The 27498-nt window shown below is 43.2% G+C and overlaps 1 protein-coding gene across 8 annotated transcripts in view; it reads right to left on the bottom strand.

Annotated features, from left to right (window-relative positions):
• Positions 1 to 5046: 5046 nt before the first annotated feature.
• The window catches only part of PARP6 (poly(ADP-ribose) polymerase family member 6), a 64746-nt gene continuing 42294 nt past the window's right edge, over positions 5047 to 27498 (bottom strand). For 7 of the 8 annotated variants that reach the window (XM_069980995.1, XM_069980937.1, XM_069980946.1 and 4 more), the window contains exons 7-23: positions 26944 to 27010; positions 26556 to 26705; positions 24699 to 24879; positions 22136 to 22189; positions 21880 to 21975; positions 21678 to 21770; positions 20599 to 20724; positions 18173 to 18238; positions 18017 to 18084; positions 17705 to 17753; positions 14192 to 14304; positions 13443 to 13515; positions 11258 to 11327; positions 11046 to 11125; positions 10086 to 10149; positions 6681 to 6765; positions 5047 to 5497 (exon numbers count right to left, since the gene is read on the bottom strand). In XM_069980995.1, coding sequence (XP_069837096.1) covers positions 5395 to 5497; positions 6681 to 6765; positions 10086 to 10149; positions 11046 to 11125; positions 11258 to 11327; positions 13443 to 13515; positions 14192 to 14304; positions 17705 to 17753; positions 18017 to 18084; positions 18173 to 18238; positions 20599 to 20724; positions 21678 to 21770; positions 21880 to 21975; positions 22136 to 22189; positions 24699 to 24879; positions 26556 to 26705; positions 26944 to 27010 — 1538 coding nt within the window. In that variant the 3' untranslated portion in view covers positions 5047 to 5394. The remainder of the gene's footprint in view (positions 5498 to 6680; positions 6766 to 10085; positions 10150 to 11045; positions 11126 to 11257; positions 11328 to 13442; positions 13516 to 14191; positions 14305 to 17704; positions 17754 to 18016; positions 18085 to 18172; positions 18239 to 20598; positions 20725 to 21677; positions 21771 to 21879; positions 21976 to 22135; positions 22190 to 24698; positions 24880 to 26555; positions 26706 to 26943; positions 27011 to 27498) is intronic. The other variant, XM_069981002.1, reaches the window with a different exon arrangement.

Raw genomic sequence — 27498 nt, 5'->3', positions numbered from 1 at the left:
TTAGTTTGAAATTTCTCAATTTCACGAGAAACAGGAGAGAAAATGCACTGCAAAATTTGTAAAGCAGGTTCTCCTGAGTACAACGGTACCCCATATGTGGGCATAAACCACTGTATGGGCACACAGCAGGGCTCAGAAGGAAAGGAGCATCATTTTGCTGGTGCAAAACCGCAGCTAGTATCGGTTATTAGAATAGCGCAGTTGCTAAAAAATTTTTTTTTTATGAGATTACAGGTAATCTGGGGTAGTGACGGGCAACCTGGGAGTGTTTACTTGCTATCTGGGGTGTTTATGGGCAATCTGGGGTGGTACGAACAGTCTGTGGCAATCTGGGGTGTTTATGGGCAATCTGGGGGTGTTTACTGGCTATCTAGGGGTGTTTACTGGCTATCTGGGGGTGTTTACTGGCTATCTGGGGTGGTAACGGACAATCTGGGGGTGTTTATCGACTATCTAGGGGTGTTTACTGGCTATATGGGATGGTAACGGACAATCTGGGGGTGTTTACTGGCTATATGGGGTGGTAACGGACAATCTGGGGGTGTTTACCGGCTATCTGGGGTGGTGACGGGCAATCTGGGGGGGGGGGGGTTACAGGCAAACTGGGGTGATGACGGGCAATCTGGGGGAGGAGTGACAGGCATTCTGGGGTGGGTTTGGTAAATCTGGGGTGGTTACGGGCAATCTGTGGCAATCTGTAGTGGTTATGGGTAGCCTGTGGCAATCTGGGGTGGTTACAGGCAATCTGGGGGTGTTTACTGGCTATCTGGGGTGGTTACGGGTAATCTAAACAGTTACAGGTACAGGTAAACTGGAGTGGTTATGAATAATCTGGGGTGGTTACAGGTAATCTGGGGTGGTTACAGGTAATACGGAGTGGTTACAGGTAATCTGGGGTGGTTACAGGTAATGCGGAGTGGTTACAGGTAATGCGGAGTGGTTACAGGTAATCTGGGGTGGTTACAAGTAATGTGGGGTGGTTACAGGTAATGCGGAGTGGTTACAGGTAATCTGCGGTGGTTACAGGTAATGGGGGGTGGTTACAGGTAATCTAGGGTGGTTACAGGTAATCTGGGGTGGTTACAGGTAATGCGGAGTGGTTACAGGTAATCTGAGGTGGTTACAGGTAATGCGGGGTGGTTACAGGTAATGCGAGGTGGTTACAGGTAATCCGGGGCACTTGACTTTTTATCCCGTGTTTGGTGCACTTTTTTTTACTTTTTTACACTAGTGTACATTACTGTACACTAGTGTAAGACTTAGATCACAGTATACAATACACTGTACTGCTTCTGCAGTACAGTGTATTGTATCATGTGACCATCCTGCTGACAGGCAGTAGCACAGCCACCCCTGTCAGCAGGATGGCTTATCCATGGTAAGCCCGGGGGCCTTCATTAGGCCCCCGGAGTTACCATGGAGACATCGGGCGGACAGGACGGCGCCGCGGGACCTCCGATCATGTAAGTGGACCTGCGGCGCCGTCCGGTACACACCGGAACCCGTTAGATGCCGCTGTCATGCTTTGACAGCGGCATTTAACAGGTTAAACTGCCCGGAGCGGAGAATCCTCCGCTCCGGGCAGTTACAGGAGGCGGTCAGTGTGATCCCCCGCCCTGCAGCCGCCGGCGGACGGCAGTTTATTCCGATGCGTCCGCCGTTAAAAGCCGTACGAATCGGAATAAAGCCCATTAGTGGCCGCCGTGAAAAGGCAGCATGGCGGTCACTAAGAGGTTAAGGACGGGGCCAATTTTCGTTTTTGCGTTTTTGTTTCGTTTTTTTCCTCCTTGTGTTTAAAAGGCCATAGCACTTGCATTTTTCCACCTACAAACCCACATGACCCCTTATTTTTTGCGTCACTAATTGTACTTTGCAATGACAGGCTGAATTTGTGCATAAAGTACACTGCGAAACCAGAAAAAAATTCAAAGTGTGGTGAAATTGAAAAAAAACTAACGGATTTCTTTTATTTGGGGGGTATTTGTTTTTATGCCATTCACCCTGGGGTAAAACTGACTTGTTGTGCATGTTCCTCAAGTCGTTACGATTAAAACGATATATAACATGTATAACTTTTCTTTTATCTGATGGCCTGTAAAAAATTCAAACCATTGTTAACAAATGTTCCTTTATGGTGCGTTCACACCTACAGGATCTGCAGCTGATTTTCTGCAGCAGATTTCATTTAAATAACTGAACACAGTATCAAATCTGCTGCAGATCCTGTTGGTGTGAACGCACCCTAAAATCGCTCCATTCCCATACTTATAACGCTTTTATCCTTTGGTCTATGGGGCTGTGTCAGGTGTCATTTTTTGCGCCATGATGTTTACTTTCTATCGGTACCTTGATTGTGCATATACGACTTTTTGATCGCTTTTTATTATATTTTTTCTGGATTTAATGCGACCAAAAATGCCATCGGCGCCATCTTGGAGCGAACCCCGGCCGGCACCACACACGGAGATCGCCCCCACTAGACACCAGGGAACGGCTGCGTCCGGTAATCGGAGGCAGCTGTCAACTTTGACAGCTGCCTCCGATTACCTGATTAGCGGGCACGGCGATCAGACCGTGCACGCTAATAGCCGCGGTCCCGGGCTACACACGGCACCCAGAATTGCGGCGGTTCAGAGCAGGGTCGCCGTCCACCTACTGGGGACATATGACATACGGGGACGTATGACGTACGGGTTATATTTCTATAAATTAGATGGCTGATACAGAGCTCTGATGGTTGTAAAATATATTAGGAAATTGATAAGCACAAAAATAAACCTTTAAAAAAAATAAGTTTAAGGCTATGTTCACACTACGTGAGAGACCGGCCGTTCCGTGACCTGGCCGGGTCACGAAACGCCCGGTCTCTGCAAAGATCATCCCGGCCGGTAATGCAGTACCGGCCGGATGATCTTTCCGGACGCAGTGTTCTGATGCAGGCGCATCAGAACTTCACACAGCTCACAATGAAGCGAACGGCCGGAGCCGCTCACTTCATTGTGTAAACTGACAGGTCTTTCTGCGGCCGCAATTCAGTGAATTGCGGCCGCAGAAAACTAACATGTCAGTTTTTTGCGGCGCTGTGAGGGATCCCGGCCGGAGCGTTTACGTTGTGTATACACTCCGACCGGGATCCCATAGAGGAACATGAGGCCAGTCCACTCCTACAAAGTACGGCCGTTGTTGCCGATGCCAACAACGGCCGTACTTTTATGTAGTGTGAACATAGCCTAATGGTGTTCAAAGAAGGACATTTACTTTGAGGCTATGTTCACACAACGTATTAATTTAATTAACAAAGGCCGTTCTTTTCAATGAAAAGAACGTCCATTGGTAATGAAATCAATATGTTTGCATTGATTTTAGTGCAACAACGGCCCTAGTGTATACACACAGTATACACTACGGCCGTTGTTAAACTGCAGCCGTAGAAAATAATCAGCATGTCTATTTTCTATGGCTGCAGATCAGAAATACAGCAGCTGTAGAAAGCAGATGTGCACACAATGTAAAGTATGGCTGTCGGCCATACTTTACATTGTGTTCAAAGCTTAATTTTTTTTTTAATTTAAATATTTTTATTTATCACAATAACCACTTAGACAGAATTCATATTCATCAAAAATTTAAACAATACCAAGATCCCCCCTCCCTCCCCCCGCCCGGCCCACCCCGCCACCCATCCTAATAGGAGAGAGAAATGAGAGAAAGGGGAAAAAAAAAAAAAAAAAAAAAGCCCCAGGGTCACTGGAACCACCACCATTATTCTTGGATTTCTTCAACCGCCCTACTTATCCAAGCACCCCATATTGCATTGAAGATCTCATTTCCCTTCTTTTTATACTGGCCCTGAATCATTTCGTTCTCTTTAACCCTACCCACCGCTTCCCGCCAACAATCCACAGCTGGAGGAGTAGCCGCAATCCAGTTACGCAGAATCTGCAATCTAGCCAAAAACAAGAGTTTAGAGATCAATCGCACATCTCTGCCCAACTGGACAGTACAACCCAGGATAGTGTACAAGGCACTACAGGGGAATAGCACACCAGTCACAGATTTAACAACGTTCGTTACACTTTCCCAATAGTGCCTCAACTTCCTGCAACTCCACATCATGTGGGTATAATTCGCATCTTGTTGGCCACATCTAGGGCACACCCCACCCACATTTCTGCCCATCTTACTTAAGATAACCGGGGAATAGTGCAGCCTGTTAATAATCCTAAGTTGTATTAGCTGATGGTTCTTATTAATAGAGGCCCTGCTACTACTTGCTAGGACATTGCCCCACTCCTCGTCAGAGATCGGGCCGATCTCTCTTTCCCACGATTGCTTCTTAATCAGCAGCGGCCTGCGAGCCCGTACCTCCCTTAATTCAAAGCTTAATTGGATTGTGGGCACACCCAAAGGTGCCCGCAATCCAAATGGGAAAAAGAAAAAGATAATGTACCTGAGGCCTATGGCAGTGTCGGCTGAATACAGCGGCCGTAGTAAACTATTGCCGCTCTATTACATTGTATGAACATAGCCTGAATAGGTAATAAACGAGTTTTTGTTGGTTTGTCTTTGAGCCTTTTACACGGGCCAATTACTGGCTCCTGGGAGCGATAATCAGCCCATGTAAAAGTGACACTGATCAGCGAGAAAAGACCCGATTTTTTTCAGCAGGCTTTAAAATTTATTGTTGTCGGCCACAGATCTTCCTGTGTAAACAGGGTTATGTGTGGCCAATTAAATTAAAAGAAGTCTTACAGCACAGATATGCATATATTTTCCAGATCACAAGCAGCAGTGTATACTTGCCATTTGTAATGACAGCCACAAATACCGATAATGAACATTTTTATATTTAGTCATTTTACGTAGTGGGAACATAGCCTCAGAGTGACCAACATATTTAATGTGTTCCTGTCACCCAAAAAAACTTTTAACATGTCACAGAGCGTCTATTACATATCAAAGTTTGTTTTGATATGCCCATTAAAATGCTACATTTTTTTTTTTATAAAAACAAAACCAAAACACAGAAATAAAACCTTCAGATTTATTATTTTTTAACATTTTCTTTTTTGTTAAACAAAGAGTTGTAAATGAGAAGTATTCAGAGTAGGGGGTAAAGTATGGAAAGTGGGTAGTGCTGACACAGAGCAAAGTCAATGTATGTCAGGAATTGTCCCAGGGCTGTGATATCTCCATACAGAATGATATCTTTCTTTTGCCTGGAGAGCCTGATCAGCGCGAGACCCTCATCTCCACATTAGAAAGGGTCTGCTCAGTCACAGAGAGGACCATCAATCTTCCATATGAGAAGCAGGTCACAGTTTGCCCCTTGTTCTTGGTCCCAGAGAGGACTGTTCCCCTCTGTTTTGATTGTAATCCTGAGGATATTATCCCTCATCCACTGTACACTTGTGTCCCAATCACTCGCATAATCTCCTTTTGGATTTTGGGGTCCTGAGTGTTGATGTTCGCATCCCCGACTTGGCCATCTTCATACCTTTAAAGGTATATATATTTTAACAGAAGACACATGCTATCAATATAAAATGCAAATAACAATGCATGGGTGCAAAAAGAGTAGACTTGGTTCTTAAAGCGACTCTGTCCCCACAATCTGACCCCCCAAACCGCTTCTACCTTCAGATAGCTGTTTTTATTTCAAGATTTGTCCTGGGGTCCTTTCGGCAGGTGATGCAGTTATTGTCCTAAAAAACAACTTTTAAACTTGCAGCCCCATGCCCAATGGGCGTGACCTAGATTGTGTATGCATTAGGCTGGCACAACCTCTCTGTCCCTCCTCCCTGCCCTCCTCATCATTAGGAATGCTCCAGGCCTATTGTCTCCTATTCTCCACCTGTGTCAGCCCAGCACATGGGCTGGATCGTTAAAGCACCTGTGCAATTCTCAGACAGGAGAAAATGTTCCAGTGGCATTCCTAATGATGAAGAGGGTGGGGAGGAGGGATGGAGGGGTGGTGCAAAGTTAGGGCACAGATATTCTAAGCCCCGGCCGTTGGGCACGGGGCTGCAAGTTTAAAAGTTGTTTTTTAGGACAATAACTGCATCACCTGCCGAACGGACCCCAGGACAGATCTTGGATTAAAAGCAGCTATCCGAAGGTACAAGTGGTTTGGGGGGGTCAGATTGTGGGTACCAACCAACTAAAAAGCAACACAGAATATTAACAGTATGGACATAATACTAAATAAAGATTCAAAAGAAAATAGATTAAAGGGGTATTCTTATTTCAACTAACACAAATAAATATTTTGGGAAATAAAATACATAGTCATTGCTATACAAGTGTAACGTATTAACTATGATGAGTGATTGCTGTCATAACAACAGGGCAATCCATTTAATTGGATGTTATTGCATATCACAAAGCAAAACTGCTGCATGCAGTATCAGCAAAAATAGGCGATGGAGTATACTACACTTCAAGGCTTAGAACTTCAAATGGGGGCTAGGCAGAATCAAACTGAACAGAAAATATGCTTCAAGTACTTCTGAAATACAAAACAACCATTTTTCCTGGTCTTGATGGAAAAATAACTGCACAATACATCCTAAAAACTTGTAGCTGTTGTAGCCCCATTTATAGAACTTTGTGGCTGTATTGTAATTTTAAAATTTTCTAATCCTTGATATTCCCTTTAAGTATACAGTGAAATCACTTACACGAAAAAGAAGCGTGTGCAGACATGATCAGACACTGGGCACACCCAAATATTTCCATGCTTCTGTAGATCTTTTGATGTTATTACTAAATAGGTGAACAAATCATATATGGTTAGTAACGTTTATTGAACTTAAATGGACCTCTGAGAGATACAATTCAAGAGCCTTATTCCTAATAGGAGTAAAAATATACGCTAGCAATCCTAGGCCACCCCTGCAAAACCAGCCTTAAACTTCCATCAGAATAAAGTGTTCCATACCGTTACTTGAGTCAAAAGAAAAACCTGACAAAAAAACGCCCCAAAAACGTTTTTCCTGCTTTTTGGCAGTTTTTCTGGTGTTGTTTTTTTTTCATGTTACGGTAAATTAGAATAAGCATACAAACTTCTTTCATCTTAGGATTCTAGGATCTCTATTAAAGCATGGGGGGGATGCCAGAAAAACACCAATATGCAGACAGACATGGCATTGTTATGACATTTCCCCCCTATAGAAACCTATGGAAGAAAAAAATACCACAATTAATAAAAAATGCCAACTGCTCAGCCTGCTGTCAAATTTTAATTGTGAACATAGCCTTTCTGTGTTCTAAATCCACTCCTGGTTTTGGTTGCAAAATACTGACCAAAAAAGGCTACATTTACACACTTTTGTTTAGGCGAAGATAAAGCCATATATTGATAATTACAGCCATAAACAAACAGCATGATCATTATTTACAACTATAATTATCAACATACAGAAGTATTTCTGCTTCAAAAATGGTGTGTGAACATAGCCTGACAGTGTTTTAATTAACTTTAGGGTGCTATTAGATCAGGGGTAGGGAACCTTTTCCATGTCGAGGGCCGGTCGGGCATTAATAAAATCATTCGAGGGCCGCATACCATGTGCGGCAGTTAGTAGCGTGGGTTTGCAGCACCCAGGGCAAGGCAAAGTATTGTTTCCCTAGTTCCCCTGCTATTGTAGTTAACCCCCAGTGATGCCCTGCTATTGTAGTTAACCCCCCAGTGATGCCCCTTGTAGTCTAGTTAACCCCCAAGTCATGTCCCTGGTAGCCTAGTAAACCCCCCCAGTGATGCCTCTGGTAGGCCTAGTTAACCCCCATCAGGCATGTCCCTGGTGGCCTAGTTAACCCCCATCAGGCATGTCCCTGGTGGCCTAGTTAACCCCCATCAGTCATGTCCCTGGTGGCCTAGTTAACCCCCATCAGGCATGTCCCTGGTGGCCTAGTTAACCCCCATCAGGCATGTCCCTGGTGGCCTAGTTAACCCCCATCAGGCATGTCCCTGGTGGCTTATTTAATCCTCCATCAGGCATATCCCTGGTGGCCTAGTTAACCCCCATCAGGCATGTCCCTGGTGGCCTAGTTAACCCCCATCAGGCATGTCCCTGGTGGCCTAGTTAACCCCCAAATAAAAAAAATAAACATCCCACTCACCTTACCTCCGTTCCCACGCTGCCCATGTCCTCTTCTGTCCCAGGTCCTCTGTGCCGGTCTTTCTCCTGCAGGCGGCGCGCGATGAAATGACGTCATCGCGTGCGGCCCGCAGGAGACTGAAGACACGCGCCGCTCTGCTGGGGAAGAAGCCGGCATAGACAGCATCCTCCTGTGTCCGGCAGCTGTCACAGACACCGGAGGATGCTGTGTATGCCGGCTCCTTCCTCCTCCAGAGCGGCGCGCATCACAGGGGAGCTGCGGGCCGCGGGCCGCATCGGGAGGTCTCAGGGGCCGGATGCGGCCCGCGGGCCGAAGGTTCCCCACCCCTGTATTAGATGGCAGCCCGATCAATAAAGTAAATGAGCACCAATCTGCTAGATCGGCGCTCATTTACTGAGCTTATTACACAGCTTGATTACCACTTAGCAAGGGCTGCACGGACATCATTAGCGATGTCTGTGCAGCCCTTGCCCTAAACTGTTCATACATTACCTGTCCACGCTCCTGGTCTCCTCCTGCTTTCCGCTTACTTCCGCAGTGCCAGGAAGCAAGCAGAAAGCAGTAGAAGACCAGGAGCATGGAGAGGTAATGTATGAACAGTCTATTCAGTCATCAGCCAACGGCTGGACATCACTATTACATGTAGCGATGCACGATCAGGGGCCAATGATTTTAGGTCTGTACCTAAAGAAATGATGAAACGATCATTGGTTGTCTCTATTACATGGAGTGATTATCGCTCCATGTAATAGGGCTCTTAGGCAAGATTTACACACAGTAAAATTACTGGCGGAAGCTGAGCAGGCTGTCACCCACAAAACGAGTCCAGGATCATCTTTGGGGGACACCAGAGACCCATAGAAGGACACAGAGCAAGCTCTGAGTGGTAAGCATAGCTTCTTTATCTTTTGTATACTTGCAACCCATATAATATTAAAGGAGTTATCCAGGATTTGAGAAAACCCAGCTTCTTTCTTGTAAAAAAAAAAAAAACAGCACCACCTCAGGTCGTGTGTGGAATTACAAATCAGATCTATTCACTTCAATGGAACAGAGCTGCAAAACCACACCCAAACTGAGGCCAGGAGATGTGCTGTTTTAGGTAGAAAGCAGCCATGTTTTTCTAAGCCTGGACAATGCCTTCAACATGTGGAACGTGTGTCTATACATGCAAGTAGCCTACAAAGTACCAGGTCATGTGAATGCCAAAAGAATTATGTAACGCCTGGAGTAGTGGATCCACTGGACCGTCACCAGCGATGGCACTAACCTCACCAGGGAGCGGAGTCTAAGGGGCCGCTGGCTTTCACCAGAGCCCGCCGCAAGGCGGGATGGACTTGCTGCGGCAGGCGACCCCCAGGTCGCTACCCCTGGCTTGGTTGCTAGTGACGGCGGGCGAGGCGTGGCAGGAGCAGTAGGCAGGAGATGGTGCTGGCAGAGGCCTGTAGGCATAACCGCAGGAGTCAGGCTGAACACAGGAGCAATGTAAAGGGGAGTAGGAACCAGGAACAAGGACTAGGGACCAGGTAGCGGATAGGAATCAGGAACAACAGGGAGCTGGGCCAAACGCTATGGGAAGCATGTAGAGGCTCCAACACCTGGAAGGGGGCAGAGCTGGAACTTATAGGGGAGTGATTGACACATGGACCAATAAGGAGCGCACTGCCCCTTTAACTCTGAGACAGCCGGCCGGCACAGCGGGAGACGGGAGCGGGGTGAGGTAAGGCGCCCCCCGGGGGCCTAACTAGTGGCAGCGCCGGGTCCCTGTACATGGACCCCGGCAGCTGCATGGAGAGGTCGCGGCGGCGGTCCGGAGCACGGGACGCCGCCGCGGCTGTGACAAATTAAAACATTATTGTTAAAGAAAAGTCTTTGTAAATATTGTAACATATTCAACACTTAGTTGATTCATTGCATATATTCTTCAAAACATCACAAAGTACTACAGATAACTAATTTATTACCTTCACACAGTGCAATGCAGTTGAGATTCCGACTTTGCAAGAAACGAGACTGGAGACATCGAGTCTGATAGGAGAAAAGAAAGAAAATTATTTATAGGACAGAATAGTCTATAGTCTACAGTTTTTATATAACTATAATCTGCATAAAATTCTGACAGACTACTTTATTACTATTATAAATACTTTTCATCTTGTGTCTTGCATGTATTTTGGCGTACAGCTCTTATCAAACCACTTTGTTATGGGTTATGTGAGTCTACACAGGGATTCACTTCTGTGCAGCCACTTCCGAGGTTTATACTACCCTCTTCCCCTACTAGGGACTAAATAGGGGCAATAAGTTTTCTCGACAGAGCAGTGGAATAGAATAAAATAATGCCTGCACGGGCCCAATTTTGTTTTTATTGCTATGGTAAACCCTTTAGTCTTAACAATCCCTTGGGCTATAATACAGTTTGTAACCAAAGGTGACCAGACATTTTTAATAACTGTTGGCAAAACATTGGGTCATCCAACAGTTTTTTCTCCCAACCTCCCTATAAAATAAATCTCTGAAGCTTTGCTGCTGGCTTATCACTCCCAAGAACAATAGGGTCGTTCAGTAAAAATCCAATATGTTTCACCCGTCTCTCCACCAACATCACTAAAACCAGTTAAATACAGTTCGGGCAACATGGCAACCCTCTTAGTAATGTAGTACAAAATTTATAAAAAATAAAATACAAGAAAATAGAAACAGATTATTAAAAAGAGCATGTTTCAGGATCTGGCTCTAATCAGTAAAAAAAAATCTAGGTGGTCTATTGTAGGTTCTCTCTGAATGAAGGGCTATGACTTGCTCCCACAGTTCAAACCAGAAGGGTCAAACCGGAAGGGTCAAAGACATCTGGACAAAATTGGGCCCTGATAGGTATTTTTTAGTAGATCATTCAACCCTGCTGAATACCAATTTCATATTACCTGAGGAATAGTGTTCATCCGATTATATCTTTGCACCAGCTCATCCTTTGATGGCATCCGATGTTGCCCCTTCCCCATACCTGCATAGAATAACTAAAATAACTCTCACTGCAAACTTTACTACATAATCAGGTCATCGGGGGTTCTAGAAATAGACATACAATACTAAATTGTTTGCAACAACGAGTACATATCTTTGGTCTAATACCTACCTGAGTATCCAAATGAAATACTGGAGATGGGACTAAGGTATATCCCTTTTCCATATGCTGCTCCGTGCAACTGTAAACACAATTTGAGCTTAGAGAATAGTTTGTAACTTATCATTTGACAGTCATAAGTTCTTAAATATTGGAAGAAATAGATTAATCTCTACTGTTAGAATGTCCAGTCTCTCTTTCTCTCTTGCTTTTTTTTTGGTTTATATGTTTTTTTTTAGTTTTTATGTTAGTAGCTAAATGAGCTTCACTACAAAGTATATATGTTTCTACATAGCAGAAAGTAGGTGTGAGGCCAAGTATAAAGCACAGTCAACTCAAATTACAGTTTCTCAATGTGCACTAATACCATTATAAATTATTTATTTAATAATGGATACCGTTAAACAAAAACAAAAAAAACTGATGTAAAATGGGTGTAAGAAGCGACATTTTCTAAAATCTAATAATCTAAGCGAGCGGCTACGGCACATTTAATAGAGAAGTCCTGTGAAATAAAAAAAAGCAGAATGAAAGGGTGTGTGTGTGTGTGGGGGAAGATAATAAACAATGTATACTTACCAGTTCCTGGGCCCCTGTAGCACTGTTCCCAGGTCCCACAGAAGGCTGGCGGCTGTCATTTTTGGCTGGAAACTAGGTATGTCACATACCCGCATCTTCCAGCTGAAATGCCACAGTCCAGCGGAGCGATTGCCAACTCAGCCAGTCAGTGACAGCAGTGAGCAATCGCTCAGCTGGGTATGTGACATTGCAGCTGGAAGAGCAGCACAAGTGGCTGGTGGCTGTTAGCTGGACCCGAGAGCAGCACTACAAGGTACGAGGATAGGTAAGTAAACTTTGGATATTTGTAAAAAAAAAATAATAATTGTCAATTTGTTAATAAATTGTAAATAAATTTGAGTATCTTTGTAAAGCTTCTTGTGGTAACTGTTCAGTGAATTCTATATAAAAACAGAAGCTATACTATCTATATCGGTGATTCAGTAATTCATCTTAAAGACTGTTTTCCATAGACTTTAATAGAACAATTTATTAGATTGAAAAGAAACTTTTTATACCTATTTTACAAATGTTTTATATGCAATGTGTGCAGTGTTGGCTGCTTTTCCATACATTTGGTATATTATTATATATTAGGCTATGTTCACACTACGTAAAACTACGGCCGTAGTTCTCGACACAGAACTACGTCTGTAGTTTTGCGGTGTGTGACATAGCTTTATGTTGAATGGGATCCCGGCCAGAGCGTACACACATCGTACATGCTCCGGCTGGGATCCCATGCGGCGCCGGAACAAAACTGACAGGTCAGTTTTCTGCGGCCGGAATTCAGTGAATTCCGGCCGCAGAAAGCCCTGTCAATTCACACAGTGAAGCAAGCGGCTCCGTCCGCTTGCTTCACTGTGGGCTATGGTAAGCTCTGATGCGGGCGCGCGCTAATGCGCCCGCATCAGAGCTCCGCGGCCGGATGGATTATGGATTACCGGCCACGATGATCCGGGCAGAGACCGGCCGCTTTCCGTGACCCGGCCGGGGTCACGGAACAGCCGGTCTGATACGCCGTGTGAACATAGCCTGAGAATAAAAAAACAGCTGCTTTTTCTTTTTCTTCTTCTTTTCCTCCTCCTTCTCCCGCATTGCAGGCATTGCCATAGTCACATTATTACCATTCACCTAATATTACGATATATTACTCTTCTATACTTGTGCAGTGCTGGTTTGTACCGTCTCTCTTTGGTTTTATTTGTCTTCACAGTATGTTTTACTGTCTTTAAACTTTTATTTTTTCTGTGTCATGGTTCCTATCTTACTCTGTGCATTAGATCTTTTTAGCAGTCTTCTGCACAAAATTTCAAAAAACTTAATTGTTTCTTGAGAGCATATTATACAGATGTATGCTTTTGCAAGGTCCTGCGTGACCTATATTTTCTGACATGCTCCTCACTATGGTGTATACTATTCTGCTTAATAAAATTTGATTGAAAAAAACAAACAAATAAAAAAAAACAACAGCTGCTTTTTATATCTATTTTATGACTGACTGTTGTTTTCATTTTACAGTGCGTGAAACCACCCAAAAACTGGTATGGCAATTTCAGTTCATTTCCAAGTAACCATAAGTCTGCTATACGGGTTAAACATTAAAAAAAAAAAAAATTCTGACTAGAGTCTAACTTACTTGCAGTTTGGTGTAGGATGCATTAACCAGCCCATTCCGCAGAATAGAGTGCCAGTTCTCAATATGAGAGCCGCTGAAAAGAGACAAAATAATAAACAGTCGCAATAAACAACTAATGCATACATGTAGAGTCCTAATAGAGCCAGATCTAACAGTGAATGCACTTTATAGGTAGGTTAAGGTGCTCATACATTTTATACTAAAGCTGGCTGAACCCAGGAAAATCGTTAAAGGACAGTTATTGAAGATGTTTGGAAACCTTTACATTAGCACTATGCTCTGTATATTGCCTTCTATACATATTAACATTGCATATAAGCACAAGCAGGTAATTATGGAGAGTATTTGGGCTGAATTAGTAGATTAAAATACATTGTTAAGAGGATAGTCCATAGAAGTCCAACACCAGCACTACACTTCTCAAAGTAATCAGACTCAATCCATATACGCTGTGGTGGTGCTCAGCTGTCTGAAAGTCAGTTTATACAATGATCTCATAAAATAGAATAACGTATTTCAGCAGCTCTCACCATAAACAATCTTTTATCTTTATTCATATTCCCTAGACATCACATCAGGAATAGCAGAGACACACCACCTCTTGCTTGCCTACATTCCATGATACGTTTTTTCTATCTAATTAGACATTGGTGTCTTTGTATACAAATAATGCACAATTAACTACCTCCCAATGTATCTTTTCAACCAATCCTTTTATCTAAGTTATTCCCAACCCTCCTAATTCTTACTGAAAGGCGAATGTGCTTCCGTAGAGTTTCTTGGCAGTTCGGAATCGAGCTTCCTTGGCTGGGGGGCTACTGAGCAGCAAAAACTGATGTGAAGTATGCATGAACTTCAGCTGCTACCACAGGATTATGGAGGACAGAATCCGGGTGAAAAGAAAAACATAAAACAGGCAGGCGTATAAGTAGTATAAAAAATTTAATTCAAAGTCTGAAATGGGAAAATACACATTTTAGATGGCCATAGACATATAGCAATATAACTGTAAAGCTATATGACCCAAATCCATCATATACTTTTGCACTGAACTCATTGCCAGACCCCATAAGCTTTCACCTGTAAGACCAAAGGATCAGGCATGCTGAAGTCCAGCATTCCCAATCCTGCTTTTCTCCAACATTGAGGGGATGGTTGGGGGATCCCCATACATATCACTGCCAATCCAGCCAAATTTGGCAGACTAGGACTTTTCTCTATGGGTATGACCTGTTTTACTCTCTGAGAAGTTAAAATGTTCATGTCCTGTACAATGCAATGGAATAGTTAATATAATTTAAGAAACAAACATACAGTGGGGGAGATTTATCAAACATGGTGTAAAGTGAAACTGGCTCAGTTGCCCCTAGCAACCAATCACATTCCACCATTTATTTTCCAAAGAGTCTGTGAGGAATGAAAGGTGGAATCTGATTGGTTGCTAGTTTCACTTTACACCATGTTTGATAAATATCCCCAACAGATTTTAATCTATTGGCTTCAAAACTAAAATAATTTACAGAAACAGCTGTCCTTTTTATAACAGGCCAATCAACTATATGAAGTTATTTGCAAATGTATGTTATTTTAATGCACCGCGAACTGAACAACCATGTAAATGCCTACTGATGAACCAAGTGTCATAGGATGAAGAAATGTAGTTAATAGGTCATAAATATAGTTCATTTGGTAATATACACTATATATATATACAGTAATACCTTGGTTTTCGAACGCTTTGGAACTCGAACTGCTTGGTATTCGAACGCAAATTTACCCAGAAGTAGTGTTTGGAATTCGAACTTTGCTCAGTTTTCGAACGTTTTTCTAATGTTTTTGAGAGCGTGGATGGTGGGTTGTACCTGGCGAGTTAAGCAGTGGTGAAGCTTCACATACAGTACAGTGCTGTATAAGACTGCTGGAGGGCATATACAGTGCAGTAGTAGTACAGGCAGTGCACCACCATCTCCCATACATTACAGTGCTTGGATGGGGGGGACGCTATACAGTAAAGAATGGGTGAGGAGTTTGTGACTACTGTACTATAATTGCTGGTTCTAATGAACATTTCTTATGTTTAATGTCCTGTACAGTATAGTTCTGTTCTGTACTGTACTGTAGTGATTATACTGAGCAGTTACTGAGGTAATTATTGGTGGCTGCTGGAACCAATTAATCACATTTACATTATTTCCTATGGGAAGACACTGCTCGGTTTATTTTTGCATTAATATGTTGCCCACCCGTAGCTTTCCATCTTTCCAATATCAATGTATTAAGGATTCTGCACAGTTTTGCTGTTATCCAGCTGCATTCACCCCCACAGATTGCAAAGAATCATCAGACCTTAGTCCAACCCGACACGCTCCCTGCTCCTGGCCCCCACCCTCCGAGACGGCATCACGTGTCCTCAGTCCTAGCACAGTGAAGTGACTGAGAACACTGATAGGGTGGCTGCTGTTAGAGAGGGAGACAGTGATGAGCGCAGCTGTCACTGTCTCCCTCTCTAACAGCAGCCACCCGGTCACCCCCAGCCCAGAGCTCACCCCCCTGTGTCCAGAGCCTCCCCACCGTCCAGCACTCACCCGCAGCACACAGCCCCCCGCCCCACAACCAACCGCCCCCCCCCCCATCACCCGTGGCATCCCTCACTCACCCGCGGCATAGCCTCCGCACTCACCCGCGCCCCCCCCCCCCCCGCAAGCTTTGCCCCCCCGCAATCGCCTGCGGCAATCTCCGCCCCCCCCCGCGATCGCCCGCAGCAAGCTCCGCCGCCTGCGATCGCCCGTGAAAAGCCCCGCCCCTCGCAATCGCCTGCGGCAAGCTCCGCCTCCTACCACCAGCGGCACCCGACCTCGCGATCACCGCCCAACCCCTCCACCACACGATCACCAAGTGGCACCCCCCCTTCGTAATCAGCCATGGGGCACCACCTTCAGCCGCGGCACTTCCCATCTCAGCTCTGCTACTCGGTCAGTGCCATCTCAGCTCTGCTACACCTTTCCCCCAACTCAGCTCTGCTACACCGTCCCCCCCAACTCAGCTCTGCTACACCATCCCCCCCCAACTCAGCTCTGCTACACCGTCATCCCCAACTCAGCTCTGCTACACCGTCACCCCCAACTCAGCTCTGCTACACCGTCACCCCCAACTCAGCTCTGCTACACCGTCACCCCCAACTCAGCTCTGCTACACCGTCATCCCCAACTCAGCTCTGCTACACCGTCACGCCAACTCAGCTCTGCTACATTGTCATCCCCAACTCAGCTCTGCTACACCGTCACCGCCAACTCAGCTCTGCTACACCGTCACCGCCAACTCAGCTCTGCTACATTGTCATCCCCAACTCAGCTCTGCTACATTGTCATCCCCAACTCAGTTCTGCTACACCGTCACCGCCAACTCAGCTCTGCTACATTGTCATCCCCAACTCAGCTCTGCTACATTTTCATCCCCAACTCAGCTTTGCTACATCGACACCGCCATCTCAGCACCGCTACACTGTCATCATCTCCTTCATTGTCTCAGCTCTGCTACTTCCCCATCATCAGGCATAAGCATTGCATGATGGGAAATGTAGTTCCCTATCTTGGTTAGAGATAGGCTTTTAGAAAAACTTGTAACTCAGGAACAGCAGCAGCTAGAAAGATAGGAGACGTCTCAAAATACTCAGGGGGACTTGGTGAGTAAGGCGAGCTAGGTTTGGGAGCATTATATTTTTTTAGCTCTTGGGGGGGAAAAAGTTCGAGAACCGAGGTACCACTGTATTGTATATATAAATATATTTTTACTAACATACTAACAGGACATGGCTATGGATGGCTTCGTCCATATACAGTGCAGTATAAACATGGCTATGCTTCTATACTGATTGTATAAACATATGTATAGAACTTTTACCTAGTTATTCTCCAGTTACGGTCTGTGCCATGCTCATACATATGTTCAGACCTTTAGCTTGCCCCATACACATGTGCACTTAGCAGAGCTAAGCCAGGCCCCTATATGCACTGTATTACTTGTCAATCCTGCAAACATTGGAAGCACTGCCCAACCTTTGCCTAATGTGTATGACAACTGGAACTCTCTGAGATGATCAACTTCAATCAGTAGAGCTAATTAAAGGTTGGAAATAACATATTGTACAATAAAGAAATGAAGAGTTGAGTTAAAATACAAATATACCACATTCTAAAGTGTTTTCTTTACATTAGCTCATAGTACAATCTCATATAGACTGCAGATTTTAATCAAGTACTTACCCTGCTCATGGGCAATTTTACAATGTGGGACCTATTACTGGAGATTATCCTGAAATAAGAAAAATAATTGTCTATATGGTAACAAATAAATGTTTATACCTCAAACTGTTACCTATAATTTAAAGAACAATTGTACAGGACATTGTGTTAGTAACCAATAAATAACATATATGCACATTACCAATATATTCATAATTTATTTAACTATACATTAAAAGACCCCACCAAAACTATAGATATTTAGAGACAGCTGTATGCATGATAAATACATTGGTACAGTATAATTAAACCCAACATGGCACATGGCATTACCATTGTAGAAGGGGGTGGGCCAAAGGATCAAGGCGGTCCATCTGTTTCTTGATTTCCAGGTATGATCCCTAGAAGAAAAAAAAAAACCTTAAAATTGTTATATCTTTTCACTACTTGTTCCCCTAGAAGATGAAACAAGCTCCCTTTTTATCTTACCTGGGTCATCTCCCGGATTGACATAACACTGTCTAAGGCTTTCTGGAGACGTTCATAATTTTTCTTCTGCAGTAAACATAAACGTAATACAGTTACTTTATTGTATTCATTGTTGGAGTGCAATATATTCTATTACTGACGTTTCTACAGTGTGGAAACTACCAGGGTATGGGTTTATATTGCTTTGCTAGAATGTTCAAAACATTTTTTTAAGATTGGCAATCCTGAGAAATCCCCCTTAGGGCTTATTTACACACCATATTGTATTGCCCAATATATTTTTCCTAGCACTCAAATCAGCCCTAGAGTGAAGAAGAAGGAAAGCCTTTCCAAAACAGATTTTGAGGTTTTATCATGTTCATAACTGATCATAACTGTATATCAATATCAGTGACAGTCACTGGTCTTGCAAAACAAATGCTTGTTTTGCAAATAATTTATTTGCAAGTGGGCTTTCTGCGCTGATTGCGCCAGAGGGGCGTAACAGGAAATGCAGCAGCATGCAGAGGGGGCGCAAACTCTGCATGCGCCACATTTAGCATTTTTCCAGTGGAAGAATGTTAAGGAAACCTGGCATAGGTTGCACTTTGTGCGCATGCATGGACCTCAGTGCGCACAGGATCTATGTAGATGGCAATGCAGGGACATTTATAAGCCTGGCGCAAAAAGCACTGAACTTTTTTTATGTTCAAAATATGGTTATTTGTGTTTTCCATAATATAGTATATGTGTACTGACGTGATAGGATGTTAGAATTATTAATATTTTAATTTTATTATGGATCATTTTAATTTTGATATAGTAAGGTCACCTTTTAGCTCAAGGTTAAATGAAGAAGGACTAGGTCAGGAACTCTGACATTTAACTACCACAGTTGTCACTACAATCATGTTTAAGGGTCGGATGTACACTGTAGCTGTAATCCACCTGCTGCAGTACACTCTTCCCAGAGTTAAAGGTCAGCTCTAAGATTGGAATTAGGTTCCTGTGGTTATTTACGCTCTTAGCCACTTTAATGTTCATGGTCAGTGAGAACGCTACTGAACTAATGTATCCTGTTTGACCTCTAAGTGACCATTACACATGTTAATTATAATTATAGAATGCATATAACATGCATATGGAAACACTAGTATTTCATTTCTTGGATATTATATTTATACATAATCCTATGCCACCAGGTTGAGTCACATGAAACACTTAACGTAAGGACAATACAGAACATTATGCTGAAAAAATTGGGCTGAACAATCAGGTTTTACATGTTTGGACCACTCTTATTTATATAATACTTATGTATATAATATCATCCTTTATGTATATAAAGATCATCCCGGCCGGTACTGCGGTGTTCTGATGCGCCGCCCACATCAGAACTTCACACAGCACCTAATGAAGCTTGCAGCTGGAGCCGCTTACATTATTGTGTGAACTGACAGGTCTTTCTGCGGCCGCTATTCATTGAATTGCGGCCGCAGAAAAGTGACATGTCAGTCCTTTGCTGCGCCGTATGGGATCCTGGCAAGAGCGTATACTATGTGTATACGCTCCGGCCGGGATCCCATAGCAGATAAGGCAATGTTCCACACCGTACAAAGTACAGCCGTTGTTGCCAATGGCAACGGCCGTACTTTTACATAGTGTGAACATAGCCTTAAATGTGATAAATTTCCTGTAAATGGAATGCATCACCTAGATTTGTTTTACTCGTTGGGGCCAGATACTGAAACTTGTTCTTTTTAGATCTTGTCTAAGTTGCTTTTAAAGGCTTTTAGGATCTGCTTTACACATCTGTCCCCTAGACAGAGAATTAATAGTCTAGAGGGGACCATTTAATTTATGTCGAATAGTTTTTTATGCATGCCCTGTGCCATTTGTAGAGGTCAATGTGCAGGGATGGAAGGTGAGCTGTGACATCACTAATTGTGAATGATCTGATCCTACCTTATCTATATTCAGGTGTCACCTTTCACTGCAATCCTGTCATTCATGATAAGGGAGAGAATTCTAAAAAGTGTCAGCTTATACCAGACGATTATTGGCCACACTTGGCGATAATTGTTTAGTGTAATATTTCATTTTTAAAGGCAACGATCTGCTGACATGCACTGAAAGAGGGGGTGTTAATAAATAAAAACTGTCCAATAACAAAATGATCTGTCTTTCCCATAGCAACCAATCAAAGAGATAAGATAAGAAAGCTGAGCTCTGATTGGTTGCTGTGGGAAAGCCAGCAGACTGTTTTGCTGTTATAGTAGCTAAATTAGTACTATTGTAGGCTTGGAATTAACCTGCTTTCTTTATCAGATAATATATAAGTGTAGATTAGCATTAGATTTTAAACATTGTACATGTACATTTTATCTATTGTTAGAGCTTGCCATTTTATACAAGCACTGTGATTTTTATGAAAAGTATTTATTTACCTTAGGGTTAAAGGCCAGTGTTTTGGGATCATTTGGATCCACTACTGAAGGGTATGGCTCAAATATAATACTCTTCCTGGGTGACTCAAGAGCAGCTCGACACATTGCAACCAGCAGACCAACAACCTACAAAAGACATTTAAAAAAAGTTTATCTGTAGACTTTCATAGAAGCATAGACATAAGCAGGGGTGGGACTCAGCTGGTCCTCCCTTGTTCTTCCACTTTGGTTTATAAAACAACTGGATTCCCATCAGGTTCCCCCTCTAGATCCAAGGAAGCTGGGATCTCTCTCGCAAACCATTCGCTCTAGGCTTGACCTTCACAGCTCTTTTCTTTCTTCTTAGTACTCAATGTAACGCCTGGAGTAGTGGATCCACTGGACCGTCACCAGCGATGGCACTAACCTCACCAGGGAGCGGAGTCTAAGGGGCCGCTGGTTTTCACCAGAGCCCGCCGCAAGGCGAGATGGACTTGCTGCGGCAGGCGACCCCCAGGCCGCTACCCCTGGCTTGGTTGCTAGTGACGGCAGGCGAGGCGTGGCAGGAGCAGTAGGCAGGAGATTGCAGAGTGCAGGCAGAGGATAGTAGACGTGCTCGCAGGTGGCGGACAGGACTCAGAACAATGGGAAGGCAGCGGGCAAGGACTAGGGACAAGGACTGAAGACAGGAACAAGGGACAAGGACTAAGGTCAGGAACAACAGGGAGCTGGGCCAAACGCTATGGGAAGCATATAGAGGCTCCAACACCTGTAGTGGGGCAGGGTAGGAATTTATAGGGAGTGGTTGAGTGCAACACCAATTAGGGGCGGACTGGCCCTTTAAATTTAAGACAGCCGGCGCGCGCGCGCCCTAGGAGGCGGGGACGCGCGCGCCGGCCGGCACAGACGGAGACAGGAGCGGGGCGAGGTAAGGCGCCCCCCGGGGCCGAACATGTAGCAGCGCCGGGTCCCTGCACAAGGACCCCGGCAGCTGCATGGGACAGAGGGAGGTCGCGGCGGTGGCCCGGAGCACCGGACGCCGCCGCGGCCGTGACACTCAACAAAGGCAGCCATAATGTGAATTATGATTTTAGATTTACCTCAGCTCCTGTAGCCACTTCTTCAGCAGCCCCAGACATCACTCCCAGAGTGTAAAAAGAGAAGACGCAGAGCTCTCTTGTACACACTGCAGGCTACAGGATGTAAGATAGAGGATATGAAAAAGAGATGTACAGGAAAAACAAAAAGGTAAACTCTACAAGAGATCCAATAATCACATTTTTAATACCAAAAATGACCAACCTTGAGCATAGATGCATTCTGGAAGACATGCTGTTCATCACACACTACACAATACTCATTCAGAGTGGGTAGACGCTGCTCTGCATACTTCATTATCTATAGAAGGGAGACAAGTATAAGATACAAAAAAGAGTTGAAAAGTCCAAAAAGTAATGACAAAGGATGAGAATAAAAATGTTCATGACTGAATAAAGGAAGGCACAAAATGGGCATTTAAAATACCGCACACAATTTAACATGATTGCTGGCAACTCACCTGCACCAAAAATCCATACTCCAGAGTCGGAACAGTCTTACAATGTCCACTGACCTGCAGGGAATGATCGGATTAAGATAACTTGTACATATCTATAGAGTCCTAAGCCACCATCAAGAGTTTCCAGAAGGTAATGTAGTATAGAGCACTGCAATCTGGCTAAAACATTTTTCTTTCCACACATGTACATGTTATATTATAAGGCAGCTGCAAATATATTGTAGACCAGTGTCTAACATATATATATACACCTTGACAATCCATTATTTTTATTATTTTTCAGCATTCCGTATTATTGACTCTGTCTCTTTGTCCTAAATACATTGCTATATACTCTTCCTGACAGATGGAGGAGAAATACTTGCCTCCGTCCTGTTATATTGGTGATCTGTATCTAGAGTATGCATTAGGCAGAGTTCCAATTTCACTGATCAATACTATGCAATACCAAAGCATTGACCAGTATAAGCAATCTAATGCTTGCATATAATAGTCCCCTGGGGTGACTTAAAGAATTATTATTTTTTTAAATATATTTTTTTTAACTACAAAACCCCTCCCTTAATAATAGATGAAACCTCCCTTTTTCCCATTTTACAAATATATATATATATATATGAACATATTTGGTATCATAGCATACAAAATTGTCTGATCTATTAAAATATAATGATATTGTTCTCGGACAATGAACAGTGTAAATGAAAAGAGGAGAAAAAATACCAGGATTGCTGATTTTTTTTAAATTTTATATCAGGGAAAAAAATTATTCAGGCTGGGTTCACGCACAGTATATTTCAGGCAGTATTTGGTCCTCATGTCAGGTCCTCATAGCAACCAAAACCAGGAGTGGATTGAAAGCACAGAAAGGATCTGTTCACACAATGTTGTAATTGAGTGGATGGCCGTCATTTAATGGCAAATATTTGCTGTTATGTTAAAACAACGGCTGTTGTATTGAAATAAAGGCAGTTATTTACTGTTATATGGCGGCCATCCACTCAATTTCAACAGTGTGTGAACAGAGCCTTTGGGTATATTCACACGGGCAGGTCCTGGCAGTTCCCATACACTACATACTTGCTGCGGTCTAGACGACCGCAGCGAGTATGTAATTATACCGCCCTTAACCCCTTCTGCTCCCCCGCTGTAAGCATACTTTACCTGTCCTTGCTGCACGGGTCCGGCGTCCTGCTCTCCTGTCCGGCCAATTAGTGTGTTGCCCACTAATTGGTCGGGCGGGAGAGCAGGACGCCGGACCCGTGCAGCAAAGACAGGTAAAGTATGCTTACAGCGGGGGAGCAGAAGGGGTTAAGGGCGGTATAATTACATACTCGCTGCGGTCGTCTAGACCGCAGCAAGTATGTAGTGTATGGGAACTGCCAGGACCTGCCGGGCTCGCAGCGAGAATCTCGCTGCGAGCCTGCCCGTGTGAATATACCCTTTCTGTGTTTTTAATCCACTCTTGGTTTTGGTTGCTATGGGGACCTGACATGAGGACCAAATACTGCCTGAAATATACTGTGTGTGAACCCAGCCTAAGGCTGGGTTCACACTACGTATTTTTCAGTCAGTATTGTGGTCCTCATATTGCAACCAAAACCAGGAGTGGATTAAAAACACAGGCTCTGTTCACACAATGTTGAAATTGAGTGGATGGCCGCCATATAACAGTAAATAACGACCATTATTTCAATACAACAGCCGTTGTTTTAAAATACCAGCAAATATTTGCCATTAAATGGCGGCCATCCACTCAATTTCAACATTGTGTGAACAGAGCCTTTCTGTGTATTCAATCCACTCCTGGTTTTGGTTGCAATATGAGGACCACAATACTGACTGAAATATACGTAGTGTGAACCCAGCCTAAAAGTGATTAAAAATGTATTAGTTTATTAATTGCGTCTCTTAGAAAGTGAGGAGGAGAGCACTGCTTTAAAGGGGTACTCCGGCGGTGGGGCACTTTTTTGATGGGACCGGTTCCAGCGGTGGGTCCCGCATCGCGGTGCTCAGGTCCCCGGTTCCCGGCTGCTTCCTGGTGCCTGACGCCGCCCGAGACTCTACGTCTCAGGTCCGCTCAGCCATTCAGTAAAGGAGGCGGGATCTGAGCGGACTTGACACAGATCCCGCCTCCTTCACTGAGTGGCTGAGCGGACCTGAGACGTAACGTCTCGGGTGGCGTCCGACACCAGGAAGTGGCCGGGAACCAGGGACCGAAGCGCCGTGATGCGGGACCCGCTGCTGGAACCGGGGTCCCATCAAAAAAGTCCCCCCCCCCGCCGGAGTACCCCTTTAATATGACTTGGACATCCATGCATCAATGACTTCTGGTCATTGAAGGGGTTAAAGGCAACCTGTCACTAGTTTCATGCTGCCCAATCCACAAGCGGCATAAAATTCACAGAGGCTCCCTTATGACAGTAATTTATGATTTACTGTAATTTTACATAGGTATTTTATAACAGGCATTTTATCTCTCTTTAATCACTTGTTACTTAAACTTACAACTATCAGGGTAAACTACCCAGGCAGACTTTACAAAGACTATTGAATGTCTCACCTGTGTTGTAGTTGTGTGACTCCCATACAGTTCTGATTTAGGGTTTCTTAGAGTACAAGAAACTGATCTATTCATGAGACGGGGGACACGGAGATCTGTCCCTGCAAGACCACTTCTAAGATCTGTTCCTGTCAAACTACTCCGGACTGCAGAATCCTGGACCCCAGGGAAACTGGGAGACCTGCAATAGATTTTCAATTAGTGTAAGGCATAGGCAATTAAACTACTCATAAGAGAGTCAGTCAAGGGAAAAAGGGTCAGTATTTCCATTAGTATTTTGGTTAGTATTTGTAGCCAAAATCAGAAGTGGAAACGACAGAAGAATACTATAGTGGAAAGATTTGCACAATTTTTGTATTTTCAAACCACTCCTGGCTTGGTTAAAAAAAAAACTGACCAAAATACTGAGCAAAGTACTGTGATATGTGGTAGTAGGACTCATTGTACTTTATGTATTGTATGCACTTTTAGATATTGAAACTTTGTGTTAGTATTTTTGGGGTGCAGTTTATGGCTACATTCACACAATGTAAAAATGAGGGCAAATAACGACCGTTGTTGCTAAACAACTGCCATCATGGATAAGCATGTGACCATGCCCCACCCTCAGTGTCTTCCATATACAGGCTCAGTGGTGGACACTAGAAAGTGGGCATGGTCACATGCTGCTCCATGTTGGCCATCTTATGGACAGCATCTTATGGGCAGCCCAGCCTGGAGGAGGGGAGTCAATGTTGAAATTGAGTGTATGGCCGCCATTTAATGGCAAATATTTGCTGTTGTTTTAAAACAACGGCTGTTTTATTGAAATAATGGCCGTTATTTACTGTTATATGGCGGCCATCCACTCAATTTCACCATTGTGTGGACAGAGCCTTTCTGTGTTTTTAATCCACTCCTGGTTTTGGTTGCAATATGAGGACCACAATACTGACTGAAATATACGTAGTGTGAACCCAGCCTTAGGCTGGGTTCACACTATGTATATTTGAGGCTGTATTGGTCCTCATGTCAGGTCCTCATAGCAACCAAAACCAGGAGTGGATTGAAAACACAGAAAGGATCTGTCCATACAATGTTGAAATTGAGTGGATGGCCGCCATATAACGGTAAATAACTTCCATTATTTCAATACAACAGCCGTTGTTTTAAAATAACAGCACATATTTGCCATTAAATGACGGCCATCCACTCAATTACAACATTATGTGAACAGAGCCTTTCTGTGTTTTCAATCCACTCTTTGTTTTGGTTGCTATACAGCCTCAAACATACAGCCTCAAATATACATAGTGTGAACCTAGCCATATACTGTACATTGAACTATATTGCTATAAAGTGCCAACCCCTTTAATAACAATGGCCATTATTTGTCCTTATTTTTACACTGTAGGAAAATAGCCTATACTTTATATATACAGTACACCTGTTAGATATACAAGTAGCAGACCCCAGTGTCCCCGCATTTTACTTTTTGTAGATTCCTTTTTACTGTTTTATAGTATTTTAGCTATTGATACAATAAATATTGATTATTTCAGCAACAGTGATTAAATGAAAAATAGACTCTTAAAAGAAGAAATGGGAACTCGGCACTCACCAGTAAGTATAGATCCTTTTATTCGGCAAACACCATGGTCAAGATACAAACAGTGCATTTTTTGCTTAATAAACAGCTCTACTATACTTGCTGGTGAGTGCCGAGTTTCCCAGAAAGAAACTAAACAATCACATACAGTATACAAATTAAAAGTCAGCTAACACAACACGGAACATTCATATTATACATGGGATGGATATTTCTGAGACAAAAATGTGATGTCAAATAGTTGCTGGAGAGAAATATAGAATTTTTACTTGGGTACTGGAGAGAAGATGCTTAGTCCAGCCCTAAATCTCTTAATGCTACCACTGACTCTAAGCCACCGCAACCTTCTTTCTTGTTGGGAACGTAAAACTTCATTACTGAGATACCGCCATTGATGAGAGGAGAAGAGGGACAAGATCCTACAAAGAGAAAAAAATAATAATTTCACTGAATTAAAAATAATCAAGGACTTAAATAGAAAAGGCTGGAAAGTAAAAAATGTACAAAAACAGACTTAATTGAATGGAAGGAGAGAAAACTAAGATAGAAGAGGAAGGATGAAAGAAAGAAATCTAATCTGAACTCATAATATCAATGGTTTCTCCTTAAGCCTTGATGCTTCTTCCTAGCGACTTCCCATCTTAGCTCAATACTTACTTTTTTAACTGAATCCCAAGTCCAAAGTCTTCTCTGTTTGATGGTTGAAATACATCAATGGTAGGCTCTGCAAAGAATGTAAGATATATAGAAATTTAAATAGGGCTAAAGAGTATATGAGGAATATGAGGACATAGATAGAATATTCTGTAAAATATACACGCTAGGTACATGTTTAGAATTTTTTCAGTGTTTTCTCTGATGCTTGAATACTTGTTACAGTATTGTATATTGTCCATCATACTTGATATAGCTCAAATCTGCAGAAAGCCATATCATTTAACCTGATGCAGCATGAGTGTACATTGTATAATGTCTCGCTTGTGACAAAAAAAACATCACTGTCAACACACGAAGGATGTGCAGCAGATACAGACAGCACAATGATATAGATTATAAAGACATAAGGAATAACTTGTATTTGTCTGTGATATAATTTTTGTCCTATAATAGACAACTCCAAACAAATCTGTGTGCATCTCAACATATACTAGAAATACCTAATATGAGATACCATCCTAGATGAATAGAAAACATAAATGGTACAAAATACCA

Source organism: Dendropsophus ebraccatus, chromosome 1, assembly GCF_027789765.1.
Source record: "Dendropsophus ebraccatus isolate aDenEbr1 chromosome 1, aDenEbr1.pat, whole genome shotgun sequence".
In the NCBI taxonomy this organism is placed as follows: Eukaryota; Metazoa; Chordata; class Amphibia; order Anura; family Hylidae; genus Dendropsophus; species Dendropsophus ebraccatus.
The sequence above is the reverse complement of the archived record's forward strand: the minus strand, read 5'-3'. Positions and strand labels throughout refer to the sequence as shown.